Raw genomic sequence first — 24,431 nt, forward strand, 5'->3', positions numbered from 1 at the left:
AGATCGGGGGCGGGGGTCGCTAGGGCTGCGCCAGCATCGGCCGGCAGGAGGGGCGGGGGTCGGGGCCAGGCAGCCCCGCCAAGGGGCGCCCGGGGAGGGGGTACGGAGGGGGCTCCGCCGGGGGAGAAAGGTGAAAAAAAAAATAAAGCGAGCCTCTGCTTCCAAAATGAATCCCTGGACGGAGGAGTTCTCCCTCGGGAATGAGTGAGACTTGGCAGGTTTATTGGGTTTATTTTATTTCGGGGGCGCGGGGCGGGGGGGTTATTCCTTGAAGTGGAAATTTAAGGCATTGCCGTGCTCGGCGGTGCGGAGAAACCCCCGGCGGACCAAAAATCCCGTAGGTTTGGTGGAGTGGGTTTGTTGGGGGGATTCTTTCTTTTTTTCCTTTTCCTTTTTTTTTTTTTTTTTTTTTTTTTAAGTCTTTAGTAAATGTGCAAATAAAGAGCCGGGGAAGGAGGAGGAGGAGGAGGCGGCTCGGGTTAGTTTAGTCTTTGTGCTTTCTCGTTTCTCTCGCCCGCTCGTTGCTGGCCACTCTCCGGCGTGTGACTGTGTCCGGCTGGCTGCCGCTACACTGTAGTTCCTCTGAAAATCAGAGAGACGGATCCCCCGGTCCGGAACAATGTCAGTCAGTGGACTTCCAGACCACGCTTCGCCTTCACTTAATCCAGCCACTGGGTAAATCCGTATTGCTTTCAGTGCTCATTTCCCCCCTTAGCATTAAGCCGAAAGCTACGGACCCAGGCAAAGAGCTCCTCTCGCGTACTTTCCCTTATACTCCCAGATATTGAATAGTTTCAAGTACAGTTTCAAGAAAAGCACGGAGGAGGGAGGGGAGGAGGAAAGGGGAAGAGGAGGGGGGGAAAAAACCCACCCAGCCCCTCTTCAGACAGTAATTACAAACGGAGAGTTGCACTTACAAACTTCCAGCATTTTGCCCCCAGAACAGTCCAGCGGCCACTTTTCCTTTGTGTTTTTGTATATTCCATGCCCGGCTCGGCGGGCGGGTGGTTGCCTGTGGGCTGTCGGCGCTGCCGGTGCCGGCGCTGCCCGCGGCCCCTCGGTGCGGCGCGGCGCGGCGCGGCGCGGAGCGGGGCGCTGCGGGGGCGGGGGGCGGGTGTCACCGGCGGAGGGAGAGCGCGGCCGGGGCGATGCGCGGAGCCTCCCAGCGGCCGCCGAGGGGAGTCGGGCTGCCGCCGCCGCTCTCCGGGAGGTATGTGCATGGGAGGAAGCCGAGGAAATCCCCGCTCCCCTCCTCGCTCTGTACCTGAGTGCCGAGCCGGGCGCGCAGCGCAGCGGAGCGGAGCGGCCGCCGAGAAGCGCAGCCTCCCGCGCTCTCCCTCTTCTGCCGGCGGCGAGACCTTCAGGCGAGTACGAGGGAGTGAGTTCTCAAATAAATCACGGCGCTGCGCTCCTCTTACCAGCTGGATTTCTCTGGAACGGACGGTAGAAAAACAAGCGGTGCCTTCTAGGGCGCTCGCATGCACGGGACGAGCGCACGACACGAGGTCAGGCTCGGGATGCGGGAGCTCCGCGCGCTGACAGGAGCTTCTTGGGTGTCCGGGGCAAGTCACGTAGCGCCGGCACTGTGGTTTCTCCCCAGGAAAGCCGCAGCCTTGGTGCTTCTCTCGCCCGGCTCCTCTATTTAGAGCAGGGCAGTTTTAGACTGCGAGATCTGGCCCGTGGAACTGGCCTTGCTGCAACTGGCACTGGCAGCCGTCAGGTTCTGCGTGTTGCTGTAGGTGAGCTGTGAAGGAGGATGCAGAAATAGCTGGGAGCTGGCCGCCTTTATTAAAGCAATATGCTGTTGTACTACAGTGGCTGCATTAGCCAAATTCCCAAATCCCTCTGGGAATAAAAATGGCCCCCCAAGCACGCAGACACACATCCCTGATGGAAATCCTCTAACGTCTTTTTGTACTAAGCTACAGCCCTTGGTACATGGGTGCATCTTCTCATTCAGTTCTGCAATGGGTCGAATCAGAAAAATGCACAATTTCATCACAGCATACCTGAGAGCATTAAGCTGAGGATGAGCTGACGATAACCCTCTCAGGTGGTTTTATTGCCTTCCAAGGTCACGTAAATAAATACTTTGAATGCTAATGATGAAATGACACATTCCTGGAGAACTCCCCAAACTATAAAAGATACACAGCATTGGACATATGGGAAATATGAAAGCCCCTGCTTTCATGACCCCCATCTCTTTCACGTTGCAACAAACCTTCATGTTTGTTGCATGAAGGTTTGCTGCAACATGTGAGTTTCCAGGACCTGGCTCAGTGAGATCCTGAGCCCCCAGCATGTTCAGACTCATGTTTGCCTCTGCAAAGGCTTTGAGTCTTTGCTGAGGGACGAGGTCTGGGGTAGCGGTCTTAGGGATGTGCTACCTTCAGAGGAAGGCATTATTGCTAACAGGAAAAAGAGATTTTTTTTGTTTGTTTGTTTAACCTTGAACAACTGAGGAAGAGTGGGTTATTATTTGATACATAGCAGTTACTTGCATCTGTTGAAAACAATGGGTTGGCACAGCTGGAAAATGAAATTATAATGTTTGTAAAATAATAGACAATGTTACCTTTGCTTCAGGCCTCACTTAGGCTTTTATTTGTTCTTTACCGCTCAATGTTATTGCTGTGTTTAGGAGGGTCAGTCACAGAACACATGTGCAACAGTAACAAACCAATCTCATGGAGAATAAACAGGGGTATTTTAAATGACAGCTTGGCTGGGATTTTCAAAGTGGCTGTGGGAATATGAAATCCATAGTGCTGCTCCGGAAGCTACCAAGGCAGCTAGGATGAGTTCTCTCTCTTACAAGATTTTGTAGAACTCAATTACTGAGCCTTCAAAACAAAGGTTTTCTTTTTTTTTTTTTTTTTCATTTTAACTTGAGAGGTTTAAGATTCACTTTTTTGCCAAACAGCATCTCGCTCGGTCTGTGGTTTGATCTCTCTTTTTCGGGGTGAGAGGCAGCTGGCTGCGGGGCTGCGCTGCGAGTCCCGCTCGCTTAATCCGCAGCAAATGCTGCCCCTGGTGTTTCAGAGCAGGAAATACCCCAAAGCCGTCCCTCGGCTTTACATGTTTTGTCCGGAAGACCCTGGCGAATGCCACCACCCCTGGATACCACCATCGGGTTTGGATAGGTTGTTGTCAGTTTTCTTAAAAGCAAACTGTTCCTAACTTGATCATAACATCCCTTGCGCGTTGTGTTTACAGGCATTCTACTAAACACACACAGGATAAAACGTTTAATGTAACAGGACCTGAACAATGAATTACTTTTTTTCCTTCTGTTGACACTGATTTGGGACCTTTTTACATGATACTGTAATCTCACATGAGCTGTCATGCTTGAGCATTTTTTCTTTGTGAATTCCCTACTGTTGTTGAAAGTCTGAGTTTCCCAAGCTGGCAGCCCCTTCCAGATCAGCAAAGCACTTATTTGTGCTGGGTTCACAGGCAGACATCCCACTGTGGTAATAACTTTACAAAAATTGGAACAAAAAGATTGAGCTGAACCTATGTCACCCAAAATCTTGAGTGCATACCTTATGTTTAGAAATCATGCATCAAATTGCTTCAAGGATGTATTAAACTCCACAGGAATGGCTTAATATCAATCCTGAGGAGGATTTTGCAAACTTGGAGCTTTGAATTTTCAACCATTTCCATTATTTGCTTTTCAGTGAGGGTTCTTGGCTGTTTTGAATGCCTACAGTTACACATACACGTATTTCCCAGGGTATTCCTAGCTAGGCAGGCTCGTATCATGCTGCTTACCTTGCAAATTGCTTAACTTTGAGACAGAGTCTGACTGCACTCAAGTCAGTTTTCTTATCCTTAAATTTTGGGTACAAGGTGCATGCAACTGCAGTTGTTTAAACTGTAAACTAAGCCATCTTGAACACACTGCTTTCGGGGGCTTGTTTGGTTTTGTTTGTTTTGTTTTTATTGTTGGTTTTGTTGTTGTTGTTTGGGTTTGTTTGTTTTGTTTTAAATAAGAATATAATCCCCAGAGCAATCTCAAGAAACTATGATTGCAGCTTATTTAATAAACAACAGGGGAAAACCCCCAAAACTCCATGCCATCACTTACTACCTAGACAAATAACAAAACTCACATAAACTATTCAGGGAAGAGGAATCACTGAAGTGATTATTATCAGGTTCTTTCAATATAATTTTGGTAGATCATATTTTTTACATTCTTTTGTCTAATCTCTAAACGCAGATTAGAACTTGGTATCTCTTTCTTCTCAATGCAGAATCAGAAAGTCATCTTTTTAAAGTCTCTTTTGCGTGTGGTAGGTATTTCTCTTGGAGTGGTATTGTATTTACATGCGCTTCTGTACCACATGTGTACACTAGCACACTCACTCTGTTTATTCAGACAGACTTACAGAAGGATAAAACCAGAAGTCTTTATTTATCCTAATAAAAGTAAACTAGAGGAGCTAAGCATGGGAATTGCCTGCAATTGCCTGCGGAACTGCTAAAAATAGCTCCTTTTTGGAAACAGGAGAAGCCTTCACTGTCGAAAAAGTAACAGTAACAGCTATCTACTGTTAGCAAACTACTTTCTTTCCAAAACCTGAAGGACACAGGGACAAAAATCACTTCTTATCATACTTCCCTGCAAGAACTGGACAGAATGTAGACCAAAAAGGGCCTTCTGTCCCAGAAGTACCTCGTGTTGGTAAGCCTGATCCTGTGCATAAATACCTTGTGTGAACTTCATCATTATCACTGTCTCGAGTTACAGAACTTAAACTAGAGCAGATTATCAAAACATTGCAGGAACTAAAGTAATTTCCAAGTACGATCATTAATCACCCGTGCCAAGTCTAATCACATACTGAGCTCTCTTCATTGTTCCATTAAGACAGGTACTTTATCTTAATTAGAGCTATTGCTTCAAAAATTAACACTAAAGACAATTTAAAATGTCCTATCGGAGCAAACATTTTATTCTCTCACCTCCTAACTCCATTCAGCTTCTCTGATGGGGAAAAAAAAGCATGAAGGACTGCTCAGATTTCTGAGTTCTCCCATCGTTAGATACTTGCACAATTTTTTTCTGCTAGAAATATTCTTACTGAGTAATTCTATATATAGAAAGCCTCAGGGGGTAGAGTCCTCTTTGTGCTTCATGCTGTACAAGCACTAGCATTTACAGACTGACCTGGAAAATTTGATCTAAATTTTTACATATTTACTCTCTAAACAATATTTTCATTTCCTGTGGTGAAGACAAATGTAAACATGATGTAATGACACTTCACATTTGCTGTCTTGCAGAAACATTTCAGGTAAAACAACAGCCACAAAAACCTTATCACTTCCTCCAATCTCAGTGAGGGGAATATCAGAGTTTAAGAGAAACTATACGCACAAACATCATATCAACCCCTGCAAAATCAAATCAAATATCTCTTTCTAACTGAAATAGAAATCAGTGATGTAAATTTGAAGCATTTTCTTAGTCCCACTGGTGATAGTACACATAAGATTAGTAAACCTACGGAAGCACTTTTTAACAAGAAACTTCAGCAGGATACTTTTGGATCTCTGTTAGCAACAGAAAAACATTGTTCTGGAAAAAAAAGTGCCTGCAGGAACAAGTAGTAGATAGCTTACACTTTTTAGGTTAATGGAGAGGAGGTGAGAAACAGGGTCTGGGATATGAAAGAATGAGTAAAAGTCACTGAACAATTTTCAATCAAAATGTATGTATTCCTGAAATATTATCTTTAATCAGCAAGCCAGAATTTCCCAAACTTATTTTTTAATTTGGTAGCAAACAGTTTAAATGTAGCAAAATGAAGGAAAAGGAATAGCGAAGAATTCCTTCAGCTTTGGTAACCAGGGAGACAGATATGAGACATACCAAATCTCAGAATTATATATATCTAACTCACAGTTATGGAGGGAGGTATGGAAGGAATATCTTCAACATAAATTGAAACAATCTCAATCTGTATACTGAGAATTTTCATCTTGGTTTTGTAAATCTTGTATCTGTATGTGGTAAAAAAGAGAACTGATACTATTAGCTCTCCCTAATAGCATATAAACCATTGCCTAACTTCAACTCCTTAAAAAAGTAAAACCAGTTCATTTCTTACAATGAATGCTGGAAAAAGGGTAGTGAATGACAAATCTAAGATGCAGTCTCTGAATAAAAAAACTCAGCAGATGTTCACTGTTAAGCTATACACCTGTTAGCAGTTGCCTTTCCAATCAACCTATTTGTTTCTATGAGAGTGTAAAATCAATGTGGGGATTTCTTATGGACAAATCCATGAAACATCAGGTTTCATTACTTTTGCTTCTGATAGAATAACCTGTTAAAAGAATTCAGAGTGTTAACAGTATATTGCCTTTCACTAGGTTGCCATATTAGCCACAAAAGACTAATAATGTTCATACAGCAATATGTAGGAACAGTTCCTAACTGGATTCAAAACGCTGTGCCCCACATGTTATCTTAGGCTACATCTGGTTCATTTCATATGCAGCACAAAATACAGGACAGAAACATTGAATGATTAGGGTTGGAAGCAACCTTTAGAGATCATAATAGGGACATCTTCTGCTAGACCAGGTTGCTCTGACCCATCCTGACCCGACCTTACACACTTCCAGGAATGGGGCATGCACAGCTTTTCTCAGCAACCTGTGCTAGTGCCTCACCACCATCACAGCAAAGAATTTCTTCCCTACATCCAGCTATACCTACTCTCCTTCAATTTAAAACTCGTTCATTGCCCTGTCACTACAGGCCTTGGTAGAAAAGGCCCTCCCCATCTTTCATGAATGCCCACTTTAAGTACTGAAAGGGTCCAATAAAGTCTCTATGCCTTCTCTTCTCCAGACTGAACAGCCCCAACCCTCTCAGCCTGTCTTCATGGGAGAGGTGCTCCAGCCCTCTGATCAATTTAGTGGCCCTCCTCTAGACTTGCTCCAGCAGGTCTATGTCCTTCCTGTGCTGAGGACCCCAGAGCTGCATGCAGCACTCCAAGGGGGGTCTCACCAGAGTGGAGTAAAGAGGCGAAATCCCCTCCTTTGACCTGCTGGCCAATCTGGTTTTGATGCAGCCCAGGACACGCGTGGCTTTCTGGGCTGCAAACACACATTGCTGACACATGTCCAGTTTTACAGGATGGATGGTATCTTATTTAAACCTTCCTAACTCCTCAAAAATCTACTCTGATCTGGGTCACATGTAATTCTGGTAAGCCATGCATCCTGCTTCTGAGTAACTCCTACTTTCTGTTAAGTTACACTGTAAGAATTCCTGCTTATCTTGCATGGGCACATTAATCCATTCTCTTAGGCTTGCAGTTACTGCAAGTTGCTGCCATTATGTTTGCACAACATAATTTGATGTTTAAAATCTGAGTAAATTGCCCCAGCTGCTTATCAGAGACAGCAATGTGGGCCCACGTATTCATTTAGATGGCTAAGCCAGGCTCAGTCTGTATGACGCCTATAATGTGACTCATCACCTACTCTCTCAAGAGAGGAATGACTACAGTGCTGCAAATGTAGTCAGGACTGCAGAATATTTCCTCTGTTGCCTTGCAACTGTCTATACTGATTCCTCAGAGGAGAAATAGATCTTTGCATTTGGGTTCTGTTTATTGTAACTATCAGTCTAACTGGCTGGACTTACTTGCATATAGTGAGCAATAAGGAAGGTAAGATGCAAGTCATAAGGTCTTGTATAACATAGCCTTACCTTTCCAAACACACCCATTTCAAAAGATCTCAGCATCTCCTACCTCCCTACAATGCAGCTCAATATACATAGGTGGAAGTTTTATTTCACAAGTAAATAGATGTTGATTGAGCTGTTATTTCTAAGAACAGAAGGAAACTTAAAATGATTTACGCAGTAAGGCTGGAGGACTGATTTGGTAAACCTTTGGGTTATTATTGACACAGATGAGAAAAAAAGATACAACACATTATCAAACAGCAGTTTAAAGGCATATATGAATTTAAGTGTATCCTAAAAAGAATCTTGAAGTCCAAGCAGAGGTAAAGTGCGTGGAGATAAAGCAGGCCATTCAAATTTTTATACGATGTCTTTCAAAACGGTATACGATCACTTAATCAATTTTCTCTTCTTGGAAATTGTCTGCCTCATCCATGCAATCTTCAAGATGATTGTATCTCTACAAATGAAATAAAACCTGTATTATTTTATCAATGTTTAATAACTGGGTTACGTAAAGACTGCTTTTTCTTGTTCAACACATTACCAAACATGTCAATAACAATTTAGAAAGAACGATATCTGAAGGCTTTTTAAACGCAATTGAACTTCAAGTTGTCTTAAAATAGTTCATGAAGTGTTCCTGAATAATTCAAAGTACTTCAGTGTAAATAAACAGAATTCTAAAATATTCTGTGCCTTATGTATGTGTTTCCAATCTTTCTAAGTTAAAGCTCGAGTGTTTTGTGCTGCTGCTTTCAAACGAAAGAGGAGTTTGCCCTCCACAGCCTAGAGATCATGCAGCTGTCAAAAAGCTTCATGTCAAAACTTGATACAAACTCTATGTAAGCACAGCAACATACCCGTGTTTGAAAGACTGGGTCAGCAGAAATGGATAAACAGTTAAGCTGAGTTGTATTATACAAGGCAAATAATTCAGAATTGATCAATTAAATCAGACATTTTATCTCAATGTACTTTTATCTGCTTCAAAAAGGACACAGGAAATAATTCAGGCATACCTTCTGAATCCACCCACTCTCTTCCAAGTGGCTGAGAAGTCGTTCTACAGTGTCTTTGACTGGTTCATCCTCAACACCATCCGATCCAGCAACAGAGCTGCAATCCACATACAACTTGTACTTGAAGTGCTTCAAATTGTGATAAACTTTTGTACGATTTGCACACACTGTGCCAACCTTCAAAACCTAGGCCAGAACCAACAAATCATTCTCTCTGATAGAACTGATTATCTTGACAATATATAGAATTGGTAAGTTAGTCTAGTAAGACTTAATCAGTCAGTCCAGGAAATTTTTCTGAATAATGAATTAAACAGAATGATGCTACATGCATAAAATCAGCAAAAAACCATGTAGTTTTCACAGCCACAGCACAGCGATTTTTGAGCAAGCAGTCAGCCAGCAAGTCTACGCAATGGCAGCTTATCAGTATGGTCTTCTTGCAAACACAACCATGTTTATAATTGGTGGTATCTTTCCTATCTCCTGGTGGAACTTTGTTACAAAATCACTAACACTTTAGACAACCACCATATTGTGCAAGCAAGGAAGAAAAATTATTTGTTTACTTTTGCTTAATATGTAAGTACTTCCTAGGATATGAAATACAGTTTTAACATTTTGTAGACTGATTAACATTCAATAAATACACAAGTATACAAATAGACATATGCCTCAAAACATTTATTTAATAAATATGAAGGGGGGGTTGAATTTCATAAAAATAAAATCTGAAAACTGAGGTTTTGTAGAATGCAGACGTTAATCTGTGAGAGGTACAGCTAGGCCACAATGCTGTAGAAATCAAAGCCTCTGCATCTCCCAGTTATCACCAGTTTTATTTCTAGGATTTCCATGCAGAAAAGACAGAATTGTCTTATTCCATAGTTTTCTTTATAGCAGTATTTATAGATAAACAGGTGGTAAATATGCTTGCAACTACATAATCAGAGCATGGATTACAGTAAATCTGTTATCATCTATCAGCACTAACATGAAAATACTGAGTAATACATTGGTTACAGAAATCTTTGACCATCCTAAATCTTCACTAAGAGTAAATGAAATTGGAGATATGGAGAGGGAGAAAGAGTCAATTTTCACCTGCACTTAAGGATATCCTGCATTTCACAAGAGTATGTTTTGTCCCACTTGTAGAACAGTAGGTTCCAGTAGATACAATGGCAAGTCAGAAGAGGATTCTATCCTCTCTAAGTAACCCACAAGTGTACCTATCACTACTCTCACCTGAGGAGACAAAGCTTATTAGGTAAGAAATCCCCAGAAAACCCAGCTGGTTTTTGGGGGTCAGGTTTTCTACACTCAAAAGCAACGTAATTAATACATACATAAAGAAATGCAGCTCCAGATACATACCTAAGAAATTAATTTAGTTTTTCTGAAAAAAAAACACCTCATCAGCTTATCCTTCAAGAACAGCACTGTTTTGGACTGATGTCTTGTCACACTTTTGCAAGTAACAAGCACATAAATGGCTAAAGGTCAGAGTTCTTTGCTTCAGTAACACAAGCTGCAGTTGTACTATTTCACATTACACACACACATATATAAAAGAACCAACTGTGTATAAGCTGAAAAATTATTTCTTCTGAGCCACAACAGTGATACCTTTTATTGCTGCCATTGGCAATAATCTGAATTATCTCAAATTACAAGAAAGTTAAGTTTTAATTGATGCTTACAACCTGCATTTTCAGAGAGCTTTTCCAAATGCACAACCAAATGTTTGCATCTGTGAGCAGCTCCCCAAAACACCTGACCTTAAATATCTGAATATATTTAATTTCTGAAATATATTTTTATATAAAACCAGCAGCTCAGTTGATATCAGCAGACATAATATCACTGAAGTCAAAAGAGACACACTCACTTTTAAGAAATTTTGCTCTGACCTACAGTAAATGGTTATTAACTGCACTGTTAAACATCTTGAGATAAAAAATGCCTATTACTATATTGTAATTCTCTATTATAATGCACATGTTGTACCTATATGCAGCTCCATTTCTACTATTCCCAAAAATGAAAAGCTAAGGCTGCTTAAGCAGTGCTGCAGGTGCTTCTGAAGCACAAGACCTACCAACCAATGCTTGATTTATTCAAATTTCCAGAATTATCATTTCAACTACTGAAACAATCAAGAACTGAGCTGTGGCATTTTGTAGAGCATTTCATAACTTTCCAAGGATCCCAAGCAATGCGGTGTGGCACTTGGAACATTATGTGATGCAAAATAGGATACCATCCTGCATCAAACTGATGGCCCAGTTCTTTCCCCTGTGACAACAGCTAGCAGGATTTTGGGACCCACTAATAATTTCCCTTCAAAAATATCTTGTGGCAATGAGTTTCATAGCTTATATATGTGCGAGGTGTAAAGTATTGCCACATTGGAGAAATGCCAAATGCAAATAGCTAAATATCGTATAAATGCAACTATGCATTGTGTTTTTAAAGCAAGAACGATAGTCTAAAAATAAAGAGCTATTTCAGAATGCAGTGTTGGAAAGAATCTCAGTACTGTACTCATTCTAATTTTTTCCTCTTGCAGTTCTCAGTCCCTCTGTGCTAATGCTTAACTTATCTACTCAAACTGGCTCTATCAGCCAAAGTTGTGTTAAATCACTTTGTATGGAATGCAGGAGCATGGCCTGACAACAGCACAACATGCAGTGACTGAATCCATGTCCTCTAAGCATGTTTATAAACAGAAGTAGAACACCAAAACTGAAGAGAGAAAACAGTTTATAATCCAGGTGACACAGGAGCAAGAAGTGTGGGGGACACCTATACCTGTAAACTGTTTTGATTCCCCTGACTATGAAGAAATGAGAATTGGCACCTACACAGTGAACAATCACTGCAAGGCTAAGCAAAACTAGAACATCTGTTTCTCTTCTCTTTCTACTGGCAAAGCAGAATACTTCAGAGATGAGAGAAAAGGAAAGTTTCGTGCAGAAGAAGGGGGCTGGAGGTCTGTCTTTGTTCTCTCCACATCCACTTTTCTCGAGTATTTTCAAACAAATCTATAGAAGATAGTCCAACTATGTGTTTCCACTCAATCTGATCTGCTGTTGCTGAACTACCTTCTCTATCAATTTTGTGAAATGCCAGTTTGTGAAATGCCAGTTTAAGTAGCTTTGTGAGCCTTTTTTTCCTTTTTACTTTTTCTTCCTTTCTTTTTTTCTCAATTGCCAGGCCTCGTTGATCAATGCACTGTCAGCAGAACTTTAAAGACAACTTGAGAACAGTACTTTTAGCAGTCTAAATGGCAGGTCACCATAAGAACAAAAATGTTGTATTATAAAGACACTATCAAAAATTACTGGAAAGTGCTCAACTACTCTTTCTCCTGACTGTTCTACAGCCCCTGAGCTGTACTGAACATGCACATAGCAGACATGCCCCCAGATGCTACTGTACATAGGGTAAAAAAAGCTCTCATTCTCTACTGTTAAGCTGAAGAGGACAAAAATGAACTAGCAAGTTAGTTCAATATTCAGGATATTTCAAGTTTTTTCCAAAGTGAAAAACAGACAACACTTTACGTAGGACAACATTTGGTCAGCAGTGAGGGAATTGCTACTTTTATTTCCACAGTTATGTTGAAAGTTGAGAAAAGATTAAATTCTTGTGCGAGTTCATTTATTATTTCTGGTTAGGTAAGGCACACACTTCCCATGAAAAACTGAAATTTTTTAAATTAGTGATCTACATTTAGAGGTTTGTATGTAAGAAAGAATGACTGTACTACAGGCTACAGTATCAGTGCTAGGATGACTGCAGAGGACTCACTGTTTTCATGCAATAAACAAGTGACAAAACCTTGCTGGAAGAGCCTAGCTCTCTGGACTATCATGCACATACATATTTTTCAAACCAGAGTATCAGCAACTGCTGCTCAGAAAGGTCTGTAATCTAAGAAAAACTGGCACAGATATTCCTAGCTCCTGCATTACATGCAGAGCCCAATATGATGGCATGGTAATCACACCAACACCCCTCAAATCTCTAAGTTAGAAAATTTGAAAAAATCCAAACCATACAGGCTTCTGCTTCAGTAAGATGTACTCACAGTCTGACAAGAGCTTCACTTTATTTTTGCATAAGAAATCCCATTATACCTCATTATCAAATACACTGAAAAAAAGACTTGTTCTGAAACTTTTCAGAAAATACTGTGAGGAACTTCAGCTGTATTCAGAAATTCTTTTACACTCACAAAACAAAACAAAACAAAACAAAAACACCATCTGCACCTCCTGAAAGGGAAGAAAGGCAAAACTTGGATATCAGCTTGATTAAATATAGCAATATTTTACTCTTGACAAATTGTGTGCTTTGAGTTTTTCATAAGAGATCATGAATTACATTACCTAAGGAGATCATAACAATCATAACATGTAGCTGTAAATTTGAAACGATGATATCTAAATATTAGAAATACCTAGGTTTTTAAGAGTCAAGGTCTTCAAAAGGCTCAGCTGTGAAATAAAATTATATTATGTTATTATTAAATTACTTTAGGTGACTTCTGAAGTTATGTAAATTGACTACCTCATGCAACATCATGTAACAACAGGAAAGATGCCTTTCACTCCAAAAATATAACTTAATTCAAAACGTTCTAGCAGAGACAACTGAGTGAGAAAAAGATGCAAGACTACCTAAAAAAATGTTCTCTAGTTTGGAAAAGTAGTTCTGATAATGCAGTAATGGGGAAAAGGCTCTAATAACATGTAGTGTTGTAGCCAGGAACAAGTCTTCTCAAAAGCAGATCAGCAACTTCAAGCGTCAGTGCAACTGAGATGCCAAGATACTTTGTCCTAAATGAATAGGAATGTGGGAAATAGCAGATGTGCAAAAAAATCTGAAGACTGAAGCAGTAAATTCTGACTAGGTTGCACTTGGACTATTGGGACGATCAGGGCACTGTTTTAGTGTTTGGACCTAGAGCAAAATAGAACTGCTGGAGTGCACATGGATGCTCCAAACTCTAGAGGAATAGTAAGCACAGAATTAGCAAATCTAGTGACCCAATGTAGAACAAACCTTACTTGTCACAAAATAGAAAACATAATCATTCAAGGGAGATGATTGTCCATCATACAGAAAGTTACTTTTACAATGTCTCTGAAAGCTAAATCAATGCAAGATCCCTGCTGGGAAAGTCTTAAGGGCATTATAGGCACACACAAAGGGAAAGGGCTTTCAAGTGATCTACCCTCAATGAAAAAGCATTCTGATATTTAGAATATTTGAAAATATGAGGAGAATGTAATTCTTGATTTAAAGTCTCAGACTCCTGGCATACAAACATAGTATCTTATCAAGATCAAAAAAAAAAAAGTCATAGTATTTCTCTGGTACTTGGTGAATGCCACATATGTGCAGAGCATCAGTCATGTAATTTCTTCATCACTGTTTTCCCTTCTTTTAAGATACACATCTGCTTTGGGATTTTCAATCTTCTATTAATTGTTATCTGACAAAACAAGAAGCTACTTTAGAAATAACTGCATACTCATATTAGTACTTTGGTTAGTGTGTAAATCTTCACATGTGCTGTCAGCCTCCTCAATACAGAGTTTCAGACTGCTTCCCCAAGTACCACAAAAGACAAGCATGCTGAGTAGGTTGCCATGTACCTAGAGTTTCCTTCTTGCCCTGGATGGGACTCTGACTATAAAGATTTGAAGCAGAGAAAAGGGTAGAGGCAAACGTCAATTATGACTTAAGGGAAAGAGTTACCAATGTCTTATGTCTTAGAGCTCTTTATCCTTTATCATGAAGACCAGCTCGTGGCTGGGTACACTTATTAGCACTTACATCTGCTACATCAAGTATTAAGTGGTAAAAGTGGGAAGGAAATATTGCATGGATCATTGTGACGCAGGTAAAAACAAAGATCACAGAAAAAGAACTTGTTTATTTTCTTGATAAAAGCTGGATTTATTTGAGGATACTTTTCATTACCTCTTTCCCAACGTATAAGAAAGAGGGAAGAGGGGCGGTCCAGGCAGAGGGGAATGCCTCCACTCATCTTTTCAAGTTCTATAGGAACTTCCTTCATAATTCCTAGCTAAATCCAAGACTATACTTCAAACTGTAAAATGGTCCTCATATCTAAAAATTAATAGGGTTTAAACAAGGAAATACAATAGCCTAACACTCGACTCTAGCATTATAGACATTGGATGTGTTGATAGGTGAGTTTCTGTAATACTACACAAAACTTTTAAAAATAGAGTGATTGTTTGAAGTTACCTGCTTGTCATTTGACATGAAGTCATCCGCTTTCAAAGTTTTACTATTATAAAGCCGTCCAGAGAGCAACACATTAAACTTACAATGCCGCTTCAATTCACAGGCCTGACAAGACATATTTTTTGGATTTTTCAAGATTATGTGAACATCTGGGTAACAATCCACACGCTCCTGAAAAACAGATTTCAAATAACATTAAATAATCTCTGTAAAATGAATGATTCCTCAAATAGAGTGCTGAGTACTCTGTACTCACAAAAAATTAGTCCAAGAAAAACAAATGAGATTAAAATCTGCGATCTTTCATCATTCAGTTGTGAACATAGACCTCCATCATTTTCCAACACTTCACTCAGTTCACTCAAACTCATGAATTCTTTCTTTCAGCTTCAGACCTAGAGAATGGCTTCTGCATCGTGGCAGAATTTTTCTCACATCTTTTTTTTTTTTTTTTTTAGGGGGTAGGCGTCTAACTACATCAGTTGTTCTCCTTCAAATAAATACACTGTCTCACTGCACTGGCCAGACTCCATTATTACAGTGATTATTAGATCACCACACCTATCACAGTAATACTATTCTAGTAATATGCATATGATGACTCTGTTCCTGTGTAGTGACTTCATTTTTTGTAGTACTAGTAGAAGATTCATGAGCATACTAGTTTATCTTTTTGTGGGAGGAGGAAGAAATTTTGTTATAACATTTATCAAGTCATAAAAAAGTCCTTAAAAAGTCATCTGCTGAAGTTAGCAGGAGAAGCATTCAGGTAGCTGAGAAGAGATTCTGCTCTGCTACCTGAATGTTTATCTGGTTATCAACACATAAAATATTTGATTTGGAGCCCACTTCACTATTCAAAGTAGAATCTACATACCTTGTATCGATCTTTCCAGCGACTTCTAGCGATTAAGTTCTCAAGCCGAGGCTGAATGAAGCGGTTATCCAAATAATGAAGTGAGAGCAACATATCTTGTGCATACTTCTTTTGTCTTGTTCCATCTGGTCAGTGAGAATCATTACTAATTTGCTGACCACGCTTTGTTGTACAAGTTTCTTGAGATAAAATTTGCAAGGACACAGTGCTTCTGCATACTAAAAACTATGAATGATTTTAATAAATTATTACTCAATATATTTGCTACTGTTACCCATAAAAGTGATCCATGCATCTTTGATAAAGGGATGTATTTAATTATTTTAAAAGTGGTACATGACTAAACTCCACAATCAAGGTTAAAGTGAAAAGCTGTCATCCCAAATAGAGATCCATTGATTCAATCCAATTTAAAAGAATGGGAAAGGAAGAAGGAGGGGAGAAATGTCTTGCTTTTTGTCTAATCTATTTAAGTTGTTCTTAATGCATAAGGGGGGTGGTTGCAATCCATGAAAACAAACTGCTCTGAGCTACTTCAGAGCACAAATTTTGCCAACTCTCTTTGTGACTTGCAAAGAGCACAGAGAAACTGACCTTTACGCTCCACCATCCCAGTCAGATGCCTTGAGTTAGGCAGCATAAGTACTTCCAAATACTTAACTCAAGCAAAAATAAATGAACAAGCATGAGGATGAGTAAAACTACAACTGTTCCACTACTATTTCCCAAATACACCCTGGACCCCAGGAATTAAATAGGACTTCCATAGGTGCAGGCCAATGCTTACTATCCTGGAACTTCAGCATGTATGGACATACAACTTAACACAGCTACCTTCTCATGTCTTCTGGCAATACTGTTACCAAAAACCCCACCAGAACTGAGAAGGACTGATGTCTGTCTATCTAGCCTCTTATATAAAACCATCAATTGTCATAGATTTCATAATCGCAATTAACTGTTTTTCCCTATTCACTTTACACACACACATTTACAGTATAAGTATGTGCTAGACCATAAAAAAATCCCTCTCAATAAAAAGCAAGTCTGAACTCTAACACTATAGTAGCTACTCTTGATTCGAGCTAATGAAGACATTCGCTTTCCTTAACTCATAAAAATTAATTCTATGTTACAGAAATACTTTTTTGTAATGCTAGGCTATGTTCATACTATTCAGTGTTCACGTACGACCTCCAGCTCCCCTGCAGAGCTCACCTACTTCCGGCACCTTGGTAGTAAATTGCTACATTGTGTAGAGTAGATACCACTTGGAATAGAAGGAAGCTATTACAACATTAATCTGGGGAAGTTCACTTATTACTTTTCATAAGCTTGTTTTCACTTGGTGAAACAAAACAAACCAAACACCTGAAGAACTAGCAATGGTAGATAAAAGACACTTTTAACTCCAAGAATATACAACCTTTATTCTGAGGTCTGTGGTATACTTCAGTTTCTCTGTTTCCTCTTAGTTCTGATAACACCAAAATTTCCTCTCTTTGGCACTTCACTGACTCTTCCACAGTCTGACACTGACAGTCCTCTCCTTAATCCCATCTTTACAGTGTTTATGAAACTACATGTGAGGTTGTCATTCAGCCCCACTAGGACAAATGCCAAAAAGCACTTTCCCAGAAAGAACAAGACAAGAAGTACTGACTGATGCTGAACCTTATTTACCTGAAAGCACAAATGTTAAAAAAAAAAGGAAAGGAAAAAATCAGATATGGAGTCACTGCCATAGCTAAAATTATTTATTACCACATTCCTCAGAAAAAAAACATGGAGCACAAAAGATTTTGACAAATCAGCAGACCTTGCACTGTTTTCATTGACATATCTGCTTTGAAACTAATTTTGCTTTCATGCTGGAAAGGTTACTACTGATCAGTAACACAAAAAGATTTCCCTTCATCTCAAGAAGGTATTTTAAGCCTTCTAGGCTAAAAAGAATTAAGTCTACACGTTTTTCCAAGATTAGTCTATCCTCACCTCCCCTGCCAAAGTTACAGTGCAGGAAAACCCCATGCAGATTTCAGGACTCAGCTCTATAATCAGGAGAAACACCCCTCCCTAGATTAAATGGCTTTGTATAACTTTGAATGCAGTATTATATTATGTGATTTACTTACCATATAATGAGCTCAGAAAAGTGTCATCAATTGCATTTATGAGGAAAGCCTTTACTATTCTTTTGAAGTGCACATAATGATCACAGCGAGGTACTTGGAAGAAAGCAGTATCATCAGAATTTACCCAAAAAAGGGAAAAAAACAGAAAAAAAAGAAAGCAATATTAGAAGTCCTGTAAGAAGAAATCTTTTTTACATAACTATGAATTTAGAATTTCAAAGTTATTTAAATATGGATTTAGAAATAATTGCAAGGTACAACATCTACACCCGTAAGATCCTGCCTTTAAATTGTACTTCTTATCCCAATTATCCTACACAGTTTTAGCACCCTCAAGTCACATGTGCCTTCAGCAAGAAGAGCGCACAGAAAGAGCTACAAACACTAAAAGAAGTAAATACTTTGTTCTATGAATAGCAGAAAAGAATGCAAAACAGAGAAGACCAGGCTTATGTTGTGGATTTTTGGTTGTTTTGGGGGGGGTTGTTGTTGTTGTTCTGGTTTTGTTTATTTTTTCTATCTTTCTTTCAAATACACACCATTCTGCTGAAGTCTTCATTGGGGAAGAAATACCACAAATGCTTTTGATCACCTACACTAGCATGGACTGCCCAGTCAGTACATACCTGCTTCTGAACAACAAAATACAGAAGAAAATAGCTCATATAAAGTTCTGTTTTAAATGTCTCTGCTCCATCCAGAAATCGGTTCTCATAAAAGAACAACTCGAAGAGTTTTCTTGCTCTGTGCAGTTTGACCAATCTTGGCCAATGAAGTAAGAAACCTCTCTAGACCTCTGCTCCCAAGTCTCACCACCACAGAATAAAAATACATTAAAAAAAAAAAATCCCAAGCCCCACACTCTCAAAGTCATGGCAATTTGGACAGAATTAACATAGCTGCTCTTAGCATATATCACAAGATCACAGGATGGAGGATGATGCTTTCAGGTCTCCACAGGAATGACTGTGGCATCAGCAGCCTACTTCATCCTAAATCAAACTACCTTAAAAAGTTCTGTGCAATAAAATTTCCCTTCCTTCCCTCTCTTAAATTAAGATACTGAAAGACTGCAGAAGTTTACTGTGGAAATCAGACTGTTTCCACAATAAATTGAAGACTTTAGGAATCTGCTTTCAAACTATCATATCTTATTACTTAGCATTTGTATTTAGCCCATTAATCTTTATAACAGTACTACAAACAAGTTATACATAGAGAATTACCACTAATTTTGATCTTACATTGTGGGACGTAGTATGACAGCAACTCGCTACTTGACATATTTAGTTGCTTTTGTTGCAGCTGATTTTCACTCTTTACGTGCTCTGTGTTGTTATCATCATCATTATCATCATCTTCATCTTCCTCTACTATAAAATCTTCCATGCTGTCACTGTCAGTTTCACTACCTTCTGTTGGTGTGAGGGGCAAGTGACAGAGCGGTTCCTCTTCTATTTCTGCTTCACTATTAGAATCCTAATTAAATTTTAAAAGGTACTTCAAACAAGAATTTTCAGTATTTGCACTGATAAGATACTACATATACTAGCTAAGATTTTTGACCATTTCATTACACTATTTGTTCAATTAAGAAGCAGGCACACATTCCCAAAAAATACATCATTCTGTACTAGACAACAATTACTTTCAGATTAAATTAGCCATCTCCAAGTACCTCTCTTCAGTCTATTTGTAGGAATTAAGCTAACATGAGATCTCCAAGTTACTTTACCAGGTATTCTGCTTCCTGATAAAAAGCATTTGACATCTTTTCAGCAGTCACCATTGTTATCTAGTTAATGTGACTATTAAAATGTGACAGAACTACTGATTTGTCATGCATTCAAACCCAAAAACAATCCCACTGATTTATATCTATTAGTCTTTGCCTTTCCTCACATTAAGTATTTTCTCCAGTTAAATTTCAAAGATAAAACCCAGACCTCCCAATTTGCACTGCTGCAAGATCTCCGAGTTGCACTTTTTCTTGCAAGTTCTTTCAGTTTTGCAAACACTTTCTGTTTCCTAGTCGAAACATTCTCTGTAGGGCACGCTTTATCAGGTTGCTGTTCTTCGGAACTGTCATCCTCATCCATTATACAGCGGCGTTTAGCAAAGACTTTTCTAACCAGTATGTCACTGTCCTGACTTTCATCACTGTCATACAGGACAGAGGTGTTCGACCTCTTACGCTTCCCAGGCACAATGCACTCATCCTCCCCATCATCTGTTCCTTCCGTATTGTGGCCTTTTTCCTCCTGATCTGAAAAGCTGCTCTTCATACAAGTTTCATCCTTTTCATCTATTTCACTTTCTGATGTGGTAGGCTCCTCCTCCTCAGAGGTAGCTGAGGATTCGTCACTGCTGTCAAATACTATGAGTTCCCTTTTAGTACGCCTCCAATCGACCCGGGATTTGGACAGCTCTCTTCCTGCTGCCTTACTTCTTGTTTCGTATCTTCTGACGGGCGCTTTTATCTCCATTGGGAGGCTGTGGCAACACACCAAAACACAAACCGGTAAAACAATGCACTTAATACATTATGCCATTAAAAAAAAAAAAAAAAAAAGAGTACATAGGCGTACATATTTTGTTACATACACTTATGACTTGACAGCACCATTCATTAAGAGACACGCGTGGAAACCAGCACCAAACAAAGCTAAGCCTGCACAGTAACTTCTGGGGGGGAATACACCTTACTGAAAACATGCAAAGGAGCAGAAGCAGCCCGCGCCCAGCGCCGCTTCTGGACAAACTGAAGAACTCAGGTCAGGTCTGAATGCAGCTACCGGTCCCACCGTCCTCTCCCAACGCCGGAAGCCTCCAGGTCCGTTCTGGACCCGCTCTGACGGGACGGGACCGCTCGCTCGGGACCAGCGCCTTCAGGCCCCAACTGCGCAGCGCCCCGACCCTACACCTCCTGCCCCTTACCCTTACCCTGCCCGGCCCGCAGCAAGGCCTGAGGGGACCCGGCTGCACAGAGCGGGACAGGACGGGGACAGGGACGGGGCAGGCCGGGCCGTTACCGCGCGCCCGTTACCGCTCCCCGTCACCGTTTCCCGCCGCCCGCGCCCCGCTCGGCAGCTGAGCGGAGGCTCCGCCCCCCTCCGGCGGCGCCGCGCACCGCGATTGGCCACCGCCCCCTGTCACTCAGCCTGCCGCTATGTTTACGGAAGTGCGGTCAGGCCGCGCCGGGGGTTGGTGTGTAGTGGTTGGGGAGGTGGAAGTGACGGGTTCGAGTCCCGCCTCGGCAGGTCTCGAGCAACTCTGTCGTGTGGTAGTTTGGTTTTTTTTGTCCGGCCTACATGCGTTCCTGAGGAAAATCTGTGCGGGCTTGTGAAGTACGGCACCTCCCCAAAGGGGTTGACAGGGACCACCGCTGGTGTGGTCCGAGGCGCTCAGCTTCTCTGCAGCCCTGGGAACAAACTCGGCGGATTAATGAGGAGCGGCTGAGGGAGTTGGGGATGTTTAGCCTGGAGAAAAGGAGGCTTGGAGGGACCTTATCGCTCCCCACAACTGCCTGAAAGGAGCTCGTATCCCGGTGGGTGTCGGTCTCTTCTCCCAGGCAACGAGTGACTGGCCAAGAGGAAATGGCCTGAAGTTGTGCCAGGGGAGGTTTAGATTGGATCCTAGGAAGTATTTCTTCACTGAAAGGGTTGTCAAGCATTAGAACAGGCTGCCCAGGGAAGTGACTGAGTCATCATCCGTAGAAGTGTTCAAAAAAACCGCGTGAATATGGCACTTGAGGATATGGTTTAGTGGTGAATAGGGTGGTGGTACTGGGCTGATGGTTGGGCTTGATGATCTTACAGGTCTTCTCCAAACTTAATGATTCAGTGATTCCGTGAATAATGAGCTTCTGCTGTTGTTCTGCGTAAGATGTCTGTTGAGTAGGATGCTGGATTCTGTTCAGAGCTAATATGATTACAAATACATTTTAATAACAGGATTCATGTCTTAAATTTGCTTTGCTTGGTCTGTGGCAGAAAACTGCTGCTACCTTGGAATTCATTCTGCTGACATTTTCTGTACAGTTTTAGCAAGATCTTGAAATCGTTTCCATGTATTCCTTAAAAAATAGCTGGCAACAAAACTGCAAGGAGAGGAAATCCTGGAAATGAAACACAATTATTTCTCATCTTATTTGCATAGCACTGCTATGACATTGACATGGCAAAGAGGTGTTATATACACGGTAGGTTGAATTTCCAACAAAATGTTTATATTGCAAGGATTATCATGATTATAATTCAAGGATTATATTGCATTAACGGATTTATAGTCCTGGGCTGACATTTGTTTTAACTGCTTTAAATTTAAATTCCGTACGTGAATTTTCAAATAAATAAAAGGATCAGAGTTTTCCCATTATTTAATATCTCCTCCGAAGTGTGGTGGAAGTTAACATTTCAGGGTACTGCTCTTCATCGCGCGTCTTGCTTCCAACGTCGCCACCTTGTGACAAAAGGGGTGAAGGAAACCTAGTAGTTTTACGCGTGTAGTACACGAAATAAGGTAGCTAGAATGAAAATATTGTATGTAACTGAAAAAAATGTATAGTAAATAAATTTTTTTACTTGAATGACATGAAGAGTCTTAGTTATGAATACTGGCTTCTGAAGGACAGCAAAGAAGTTTTTATTATTCACAGTGCTGAAAGATCTTACATCCTGACTTTTGGGATGATTTTTCAGAGGAGTCTACAGCATGAGGTCATGTGTGTCCTTAGATTTCAGTTGCAGACTTCCAGTCAAGAGATACGCAGTTTTCCAAACAGACCAGTTATCCTCAAAGCTCCTCTCTAAATTTCTTAATATTTTGCCTACACATTAACGAAACTCATTCATCACATAAAAAATAAACTCAGTTGATTTTCTTGTGTACCAAAGCCTTTTTGTGGAGCTTGTGCAATCACTGTGCCACGTGATGGTGATAGCATCGCGCCAGCACTGAGTTTTCTATTTTACTAGGGTATCCCAATCTCCTATGATTTTAGATAACAGAGAAATTAATATGTTGGAAACTTTGTTTTGAGTAGCAGCCCTCACTAGCCCCTTCTGTTCCTGGCTGCTTTAGCTGCTGAGTATTTGCCATACTGCTTTCCAACTGATCTGTTAGTTGTCTGGCTGTTGCTATGTTCACACTGCAGTTTCTCTGAAGCTTGAGCTCTTCTGTGGTTCAGTAATGTACAGGATTATATGAACATTCCTTCCATAAAACAGACCCTTCCTGCTTGGGGTATTCTCCTTTCCCTAAGGTAAGCAATGGGAAGCTCAGAGCCCACAGTTCCCAGGGACTGTTTCCTGCAGCAGTGCAGCCTTTGCAAACACTCTGTGACTTCCAGGCATATTGAGCATTAGGCTGGCTCATGCCCAAATAGTAGTGCTGAATTTACCCCAGCTGGAAAAAAAGAAAAAAAAAAAAACTAAACCAAACAAAACAATGCAAAAAGCTCATTCTAATTTTTAAACTTACGAGGAGGTCTAGGCCTGTCTGGAACTGGCACAGCATGAAGGTGGCTCTCGCTCTCAGACAGATTGCAACAACTCAACAGCTCGTTAGAGCAGAAATGGCAAGTCACCTCTGAGTTCACCAATAAGTGGTTTAGCCAACAGAAGCCATGACAATGAGCTTTAATGCTTTCAAAATAAATTTTCAGCATTGCAGTTCCTTAGAAGGGACTTTTTACTGGTCACCAGATTATGTCACCAGAGACTCCCCATCCCCTACACCAAACATGCTGCTCATGTCCATTGATGTCATGCATTAAGTAGAGACATAAATTAACCACAAAGTAACAGTTTTATCACCAGAAAGAGCTGCTGGGACTCATAGGGAGGCCCCCAAGTAAGACTATGCCTGAAGTGTAGAAATTGAATACAGGTTATCTTTTTTAATTTATGTCTGTCTCTTATTTTTTCTTTCTGTCTTTGTTGAACACAACCTTCTACATGGTATATGAGGAGAGTATTAACAGGGGACTTGTTATCTTGCCTTTCTCTGCCTCCTATTTCTCATCGATGGAAGACCATTTCCCTAATTTTATGGGGAATCCCTGCAAATGATAAGCCTAGCCAGAAGCCCTGGGAGCTGCTGGCTGACTTTGACATGATTCTTGTCATTTTTTTTGGCTATTGCTCTGTAGTCAGTAGCAACAGAGAATAGTTATAATTTTTTAACAGAAAGTATTTTAAGATTCTATTTCAATGCCTATTTTAGAGAATGTACATCTCCATTTAGAAGAAAAATGTTTCAAAAAAATTTAAAAATTTTTCTGGAGCATAGAGTAATTCTAAATACTCTAGTAATTTAGAGTATTCAAATAGTAATTTTGATATTACTATTAGAATAGTAATTCTAAATACCTACCCTCCTCAGCC

The 24,431-nt window shown here is 40.4% G+C and overlaps 2 protein-coding genes across 6 annotated transcripts; both read right to left on the minus strand.

Annotated features, from left to right (window-relative positions):
- Positions 1 to 219: 219 nt before the first annotated feature.
- LOC126649738 (proline-rich protein 2-like) lies at positions 220 to 2,340 on the minus strand. Its single transcript, XM_050334147.1, has 2 exons — positions 918 to 2,340; positions 220 to 582 (listed from the first exon to the last, which is right to left on the minus strand). Exons 1-2 carry the CDS (start codon positions 1,218 to 1,220, stop codon positions 415 to 417), a joined length of 471 nt encoding a protein of 156 aa, XP_050190104.1. The 5' UTR covers positions 1,221 to 2,340; the 3' UTR covers positions 220 to 414.
- A 5,643-nt stretch (positions 2,341 to 7,983) lies between these two features.
- CCDC82 (coiled-coil domain containing 82) lies at positions 7,984 to 21,127 on the minus strand. 5 transcript variants are annotated; one of them, XM_050334143.1, is made up of 8 exons: positions 20,989 to 21,127; positions 19,992 to 20,538; positions 19,290 to 19,524; positions 18,046 to 18,138; positions 15,911 to 16,035; positions 15,034 to 15,204; positions 8,746 to 8,931; positions 7,984 to 8,183 (listed from the first exon to the last, which is right to left on the minus strand). In XM_050334143.1, exons 2-8 carry the CDS (start codon positions 20,529 to 20,531, stop codon positions 8,118 to 8,120), a joined length of 1,416 nt encoding a protein of 471 aa, XP_050190100.1. In that variant the 5' UTR covers positions 20,532 to 20,538; positions 20,989 to 21,127; the 3' UTR covers positions 7,984 to 8,117. The 5 variants fall into 5 exon arrangements, with proteins under 5 accessions (XP_050190100.1, XP_050190101.1, XP_050190099.1 ...); XM_050334144.1 differs by lacking the exon at positions 20,989 to 21,127 and adding an exon at positions 20,752 to 20,982; XM_050334142.1 differs by lacking the exon at positions 20,989 to 21,127 and adding an exon at positions 20,650 to 20,982.
- Between the last annotated feature and the right edge of the window lie 3,304 nt (positions 21,128 to 24,431).

This window comes from Myiozetetes cayanensis, unplaced genomic scaffold, assembly GCF_022539395.1.
Source record: "Myiozetetes cayanensis isolate MyiCay16 unplaced genomic scaffold, myiCay2020 scf5-8, whole genome shotgun sequence".
NCBI lineage: Eukaryota > Metazoa > Chordata > Aves > Passeriformes > Tyrannidae > Myiozetetes > Myiozetetes cayanensis.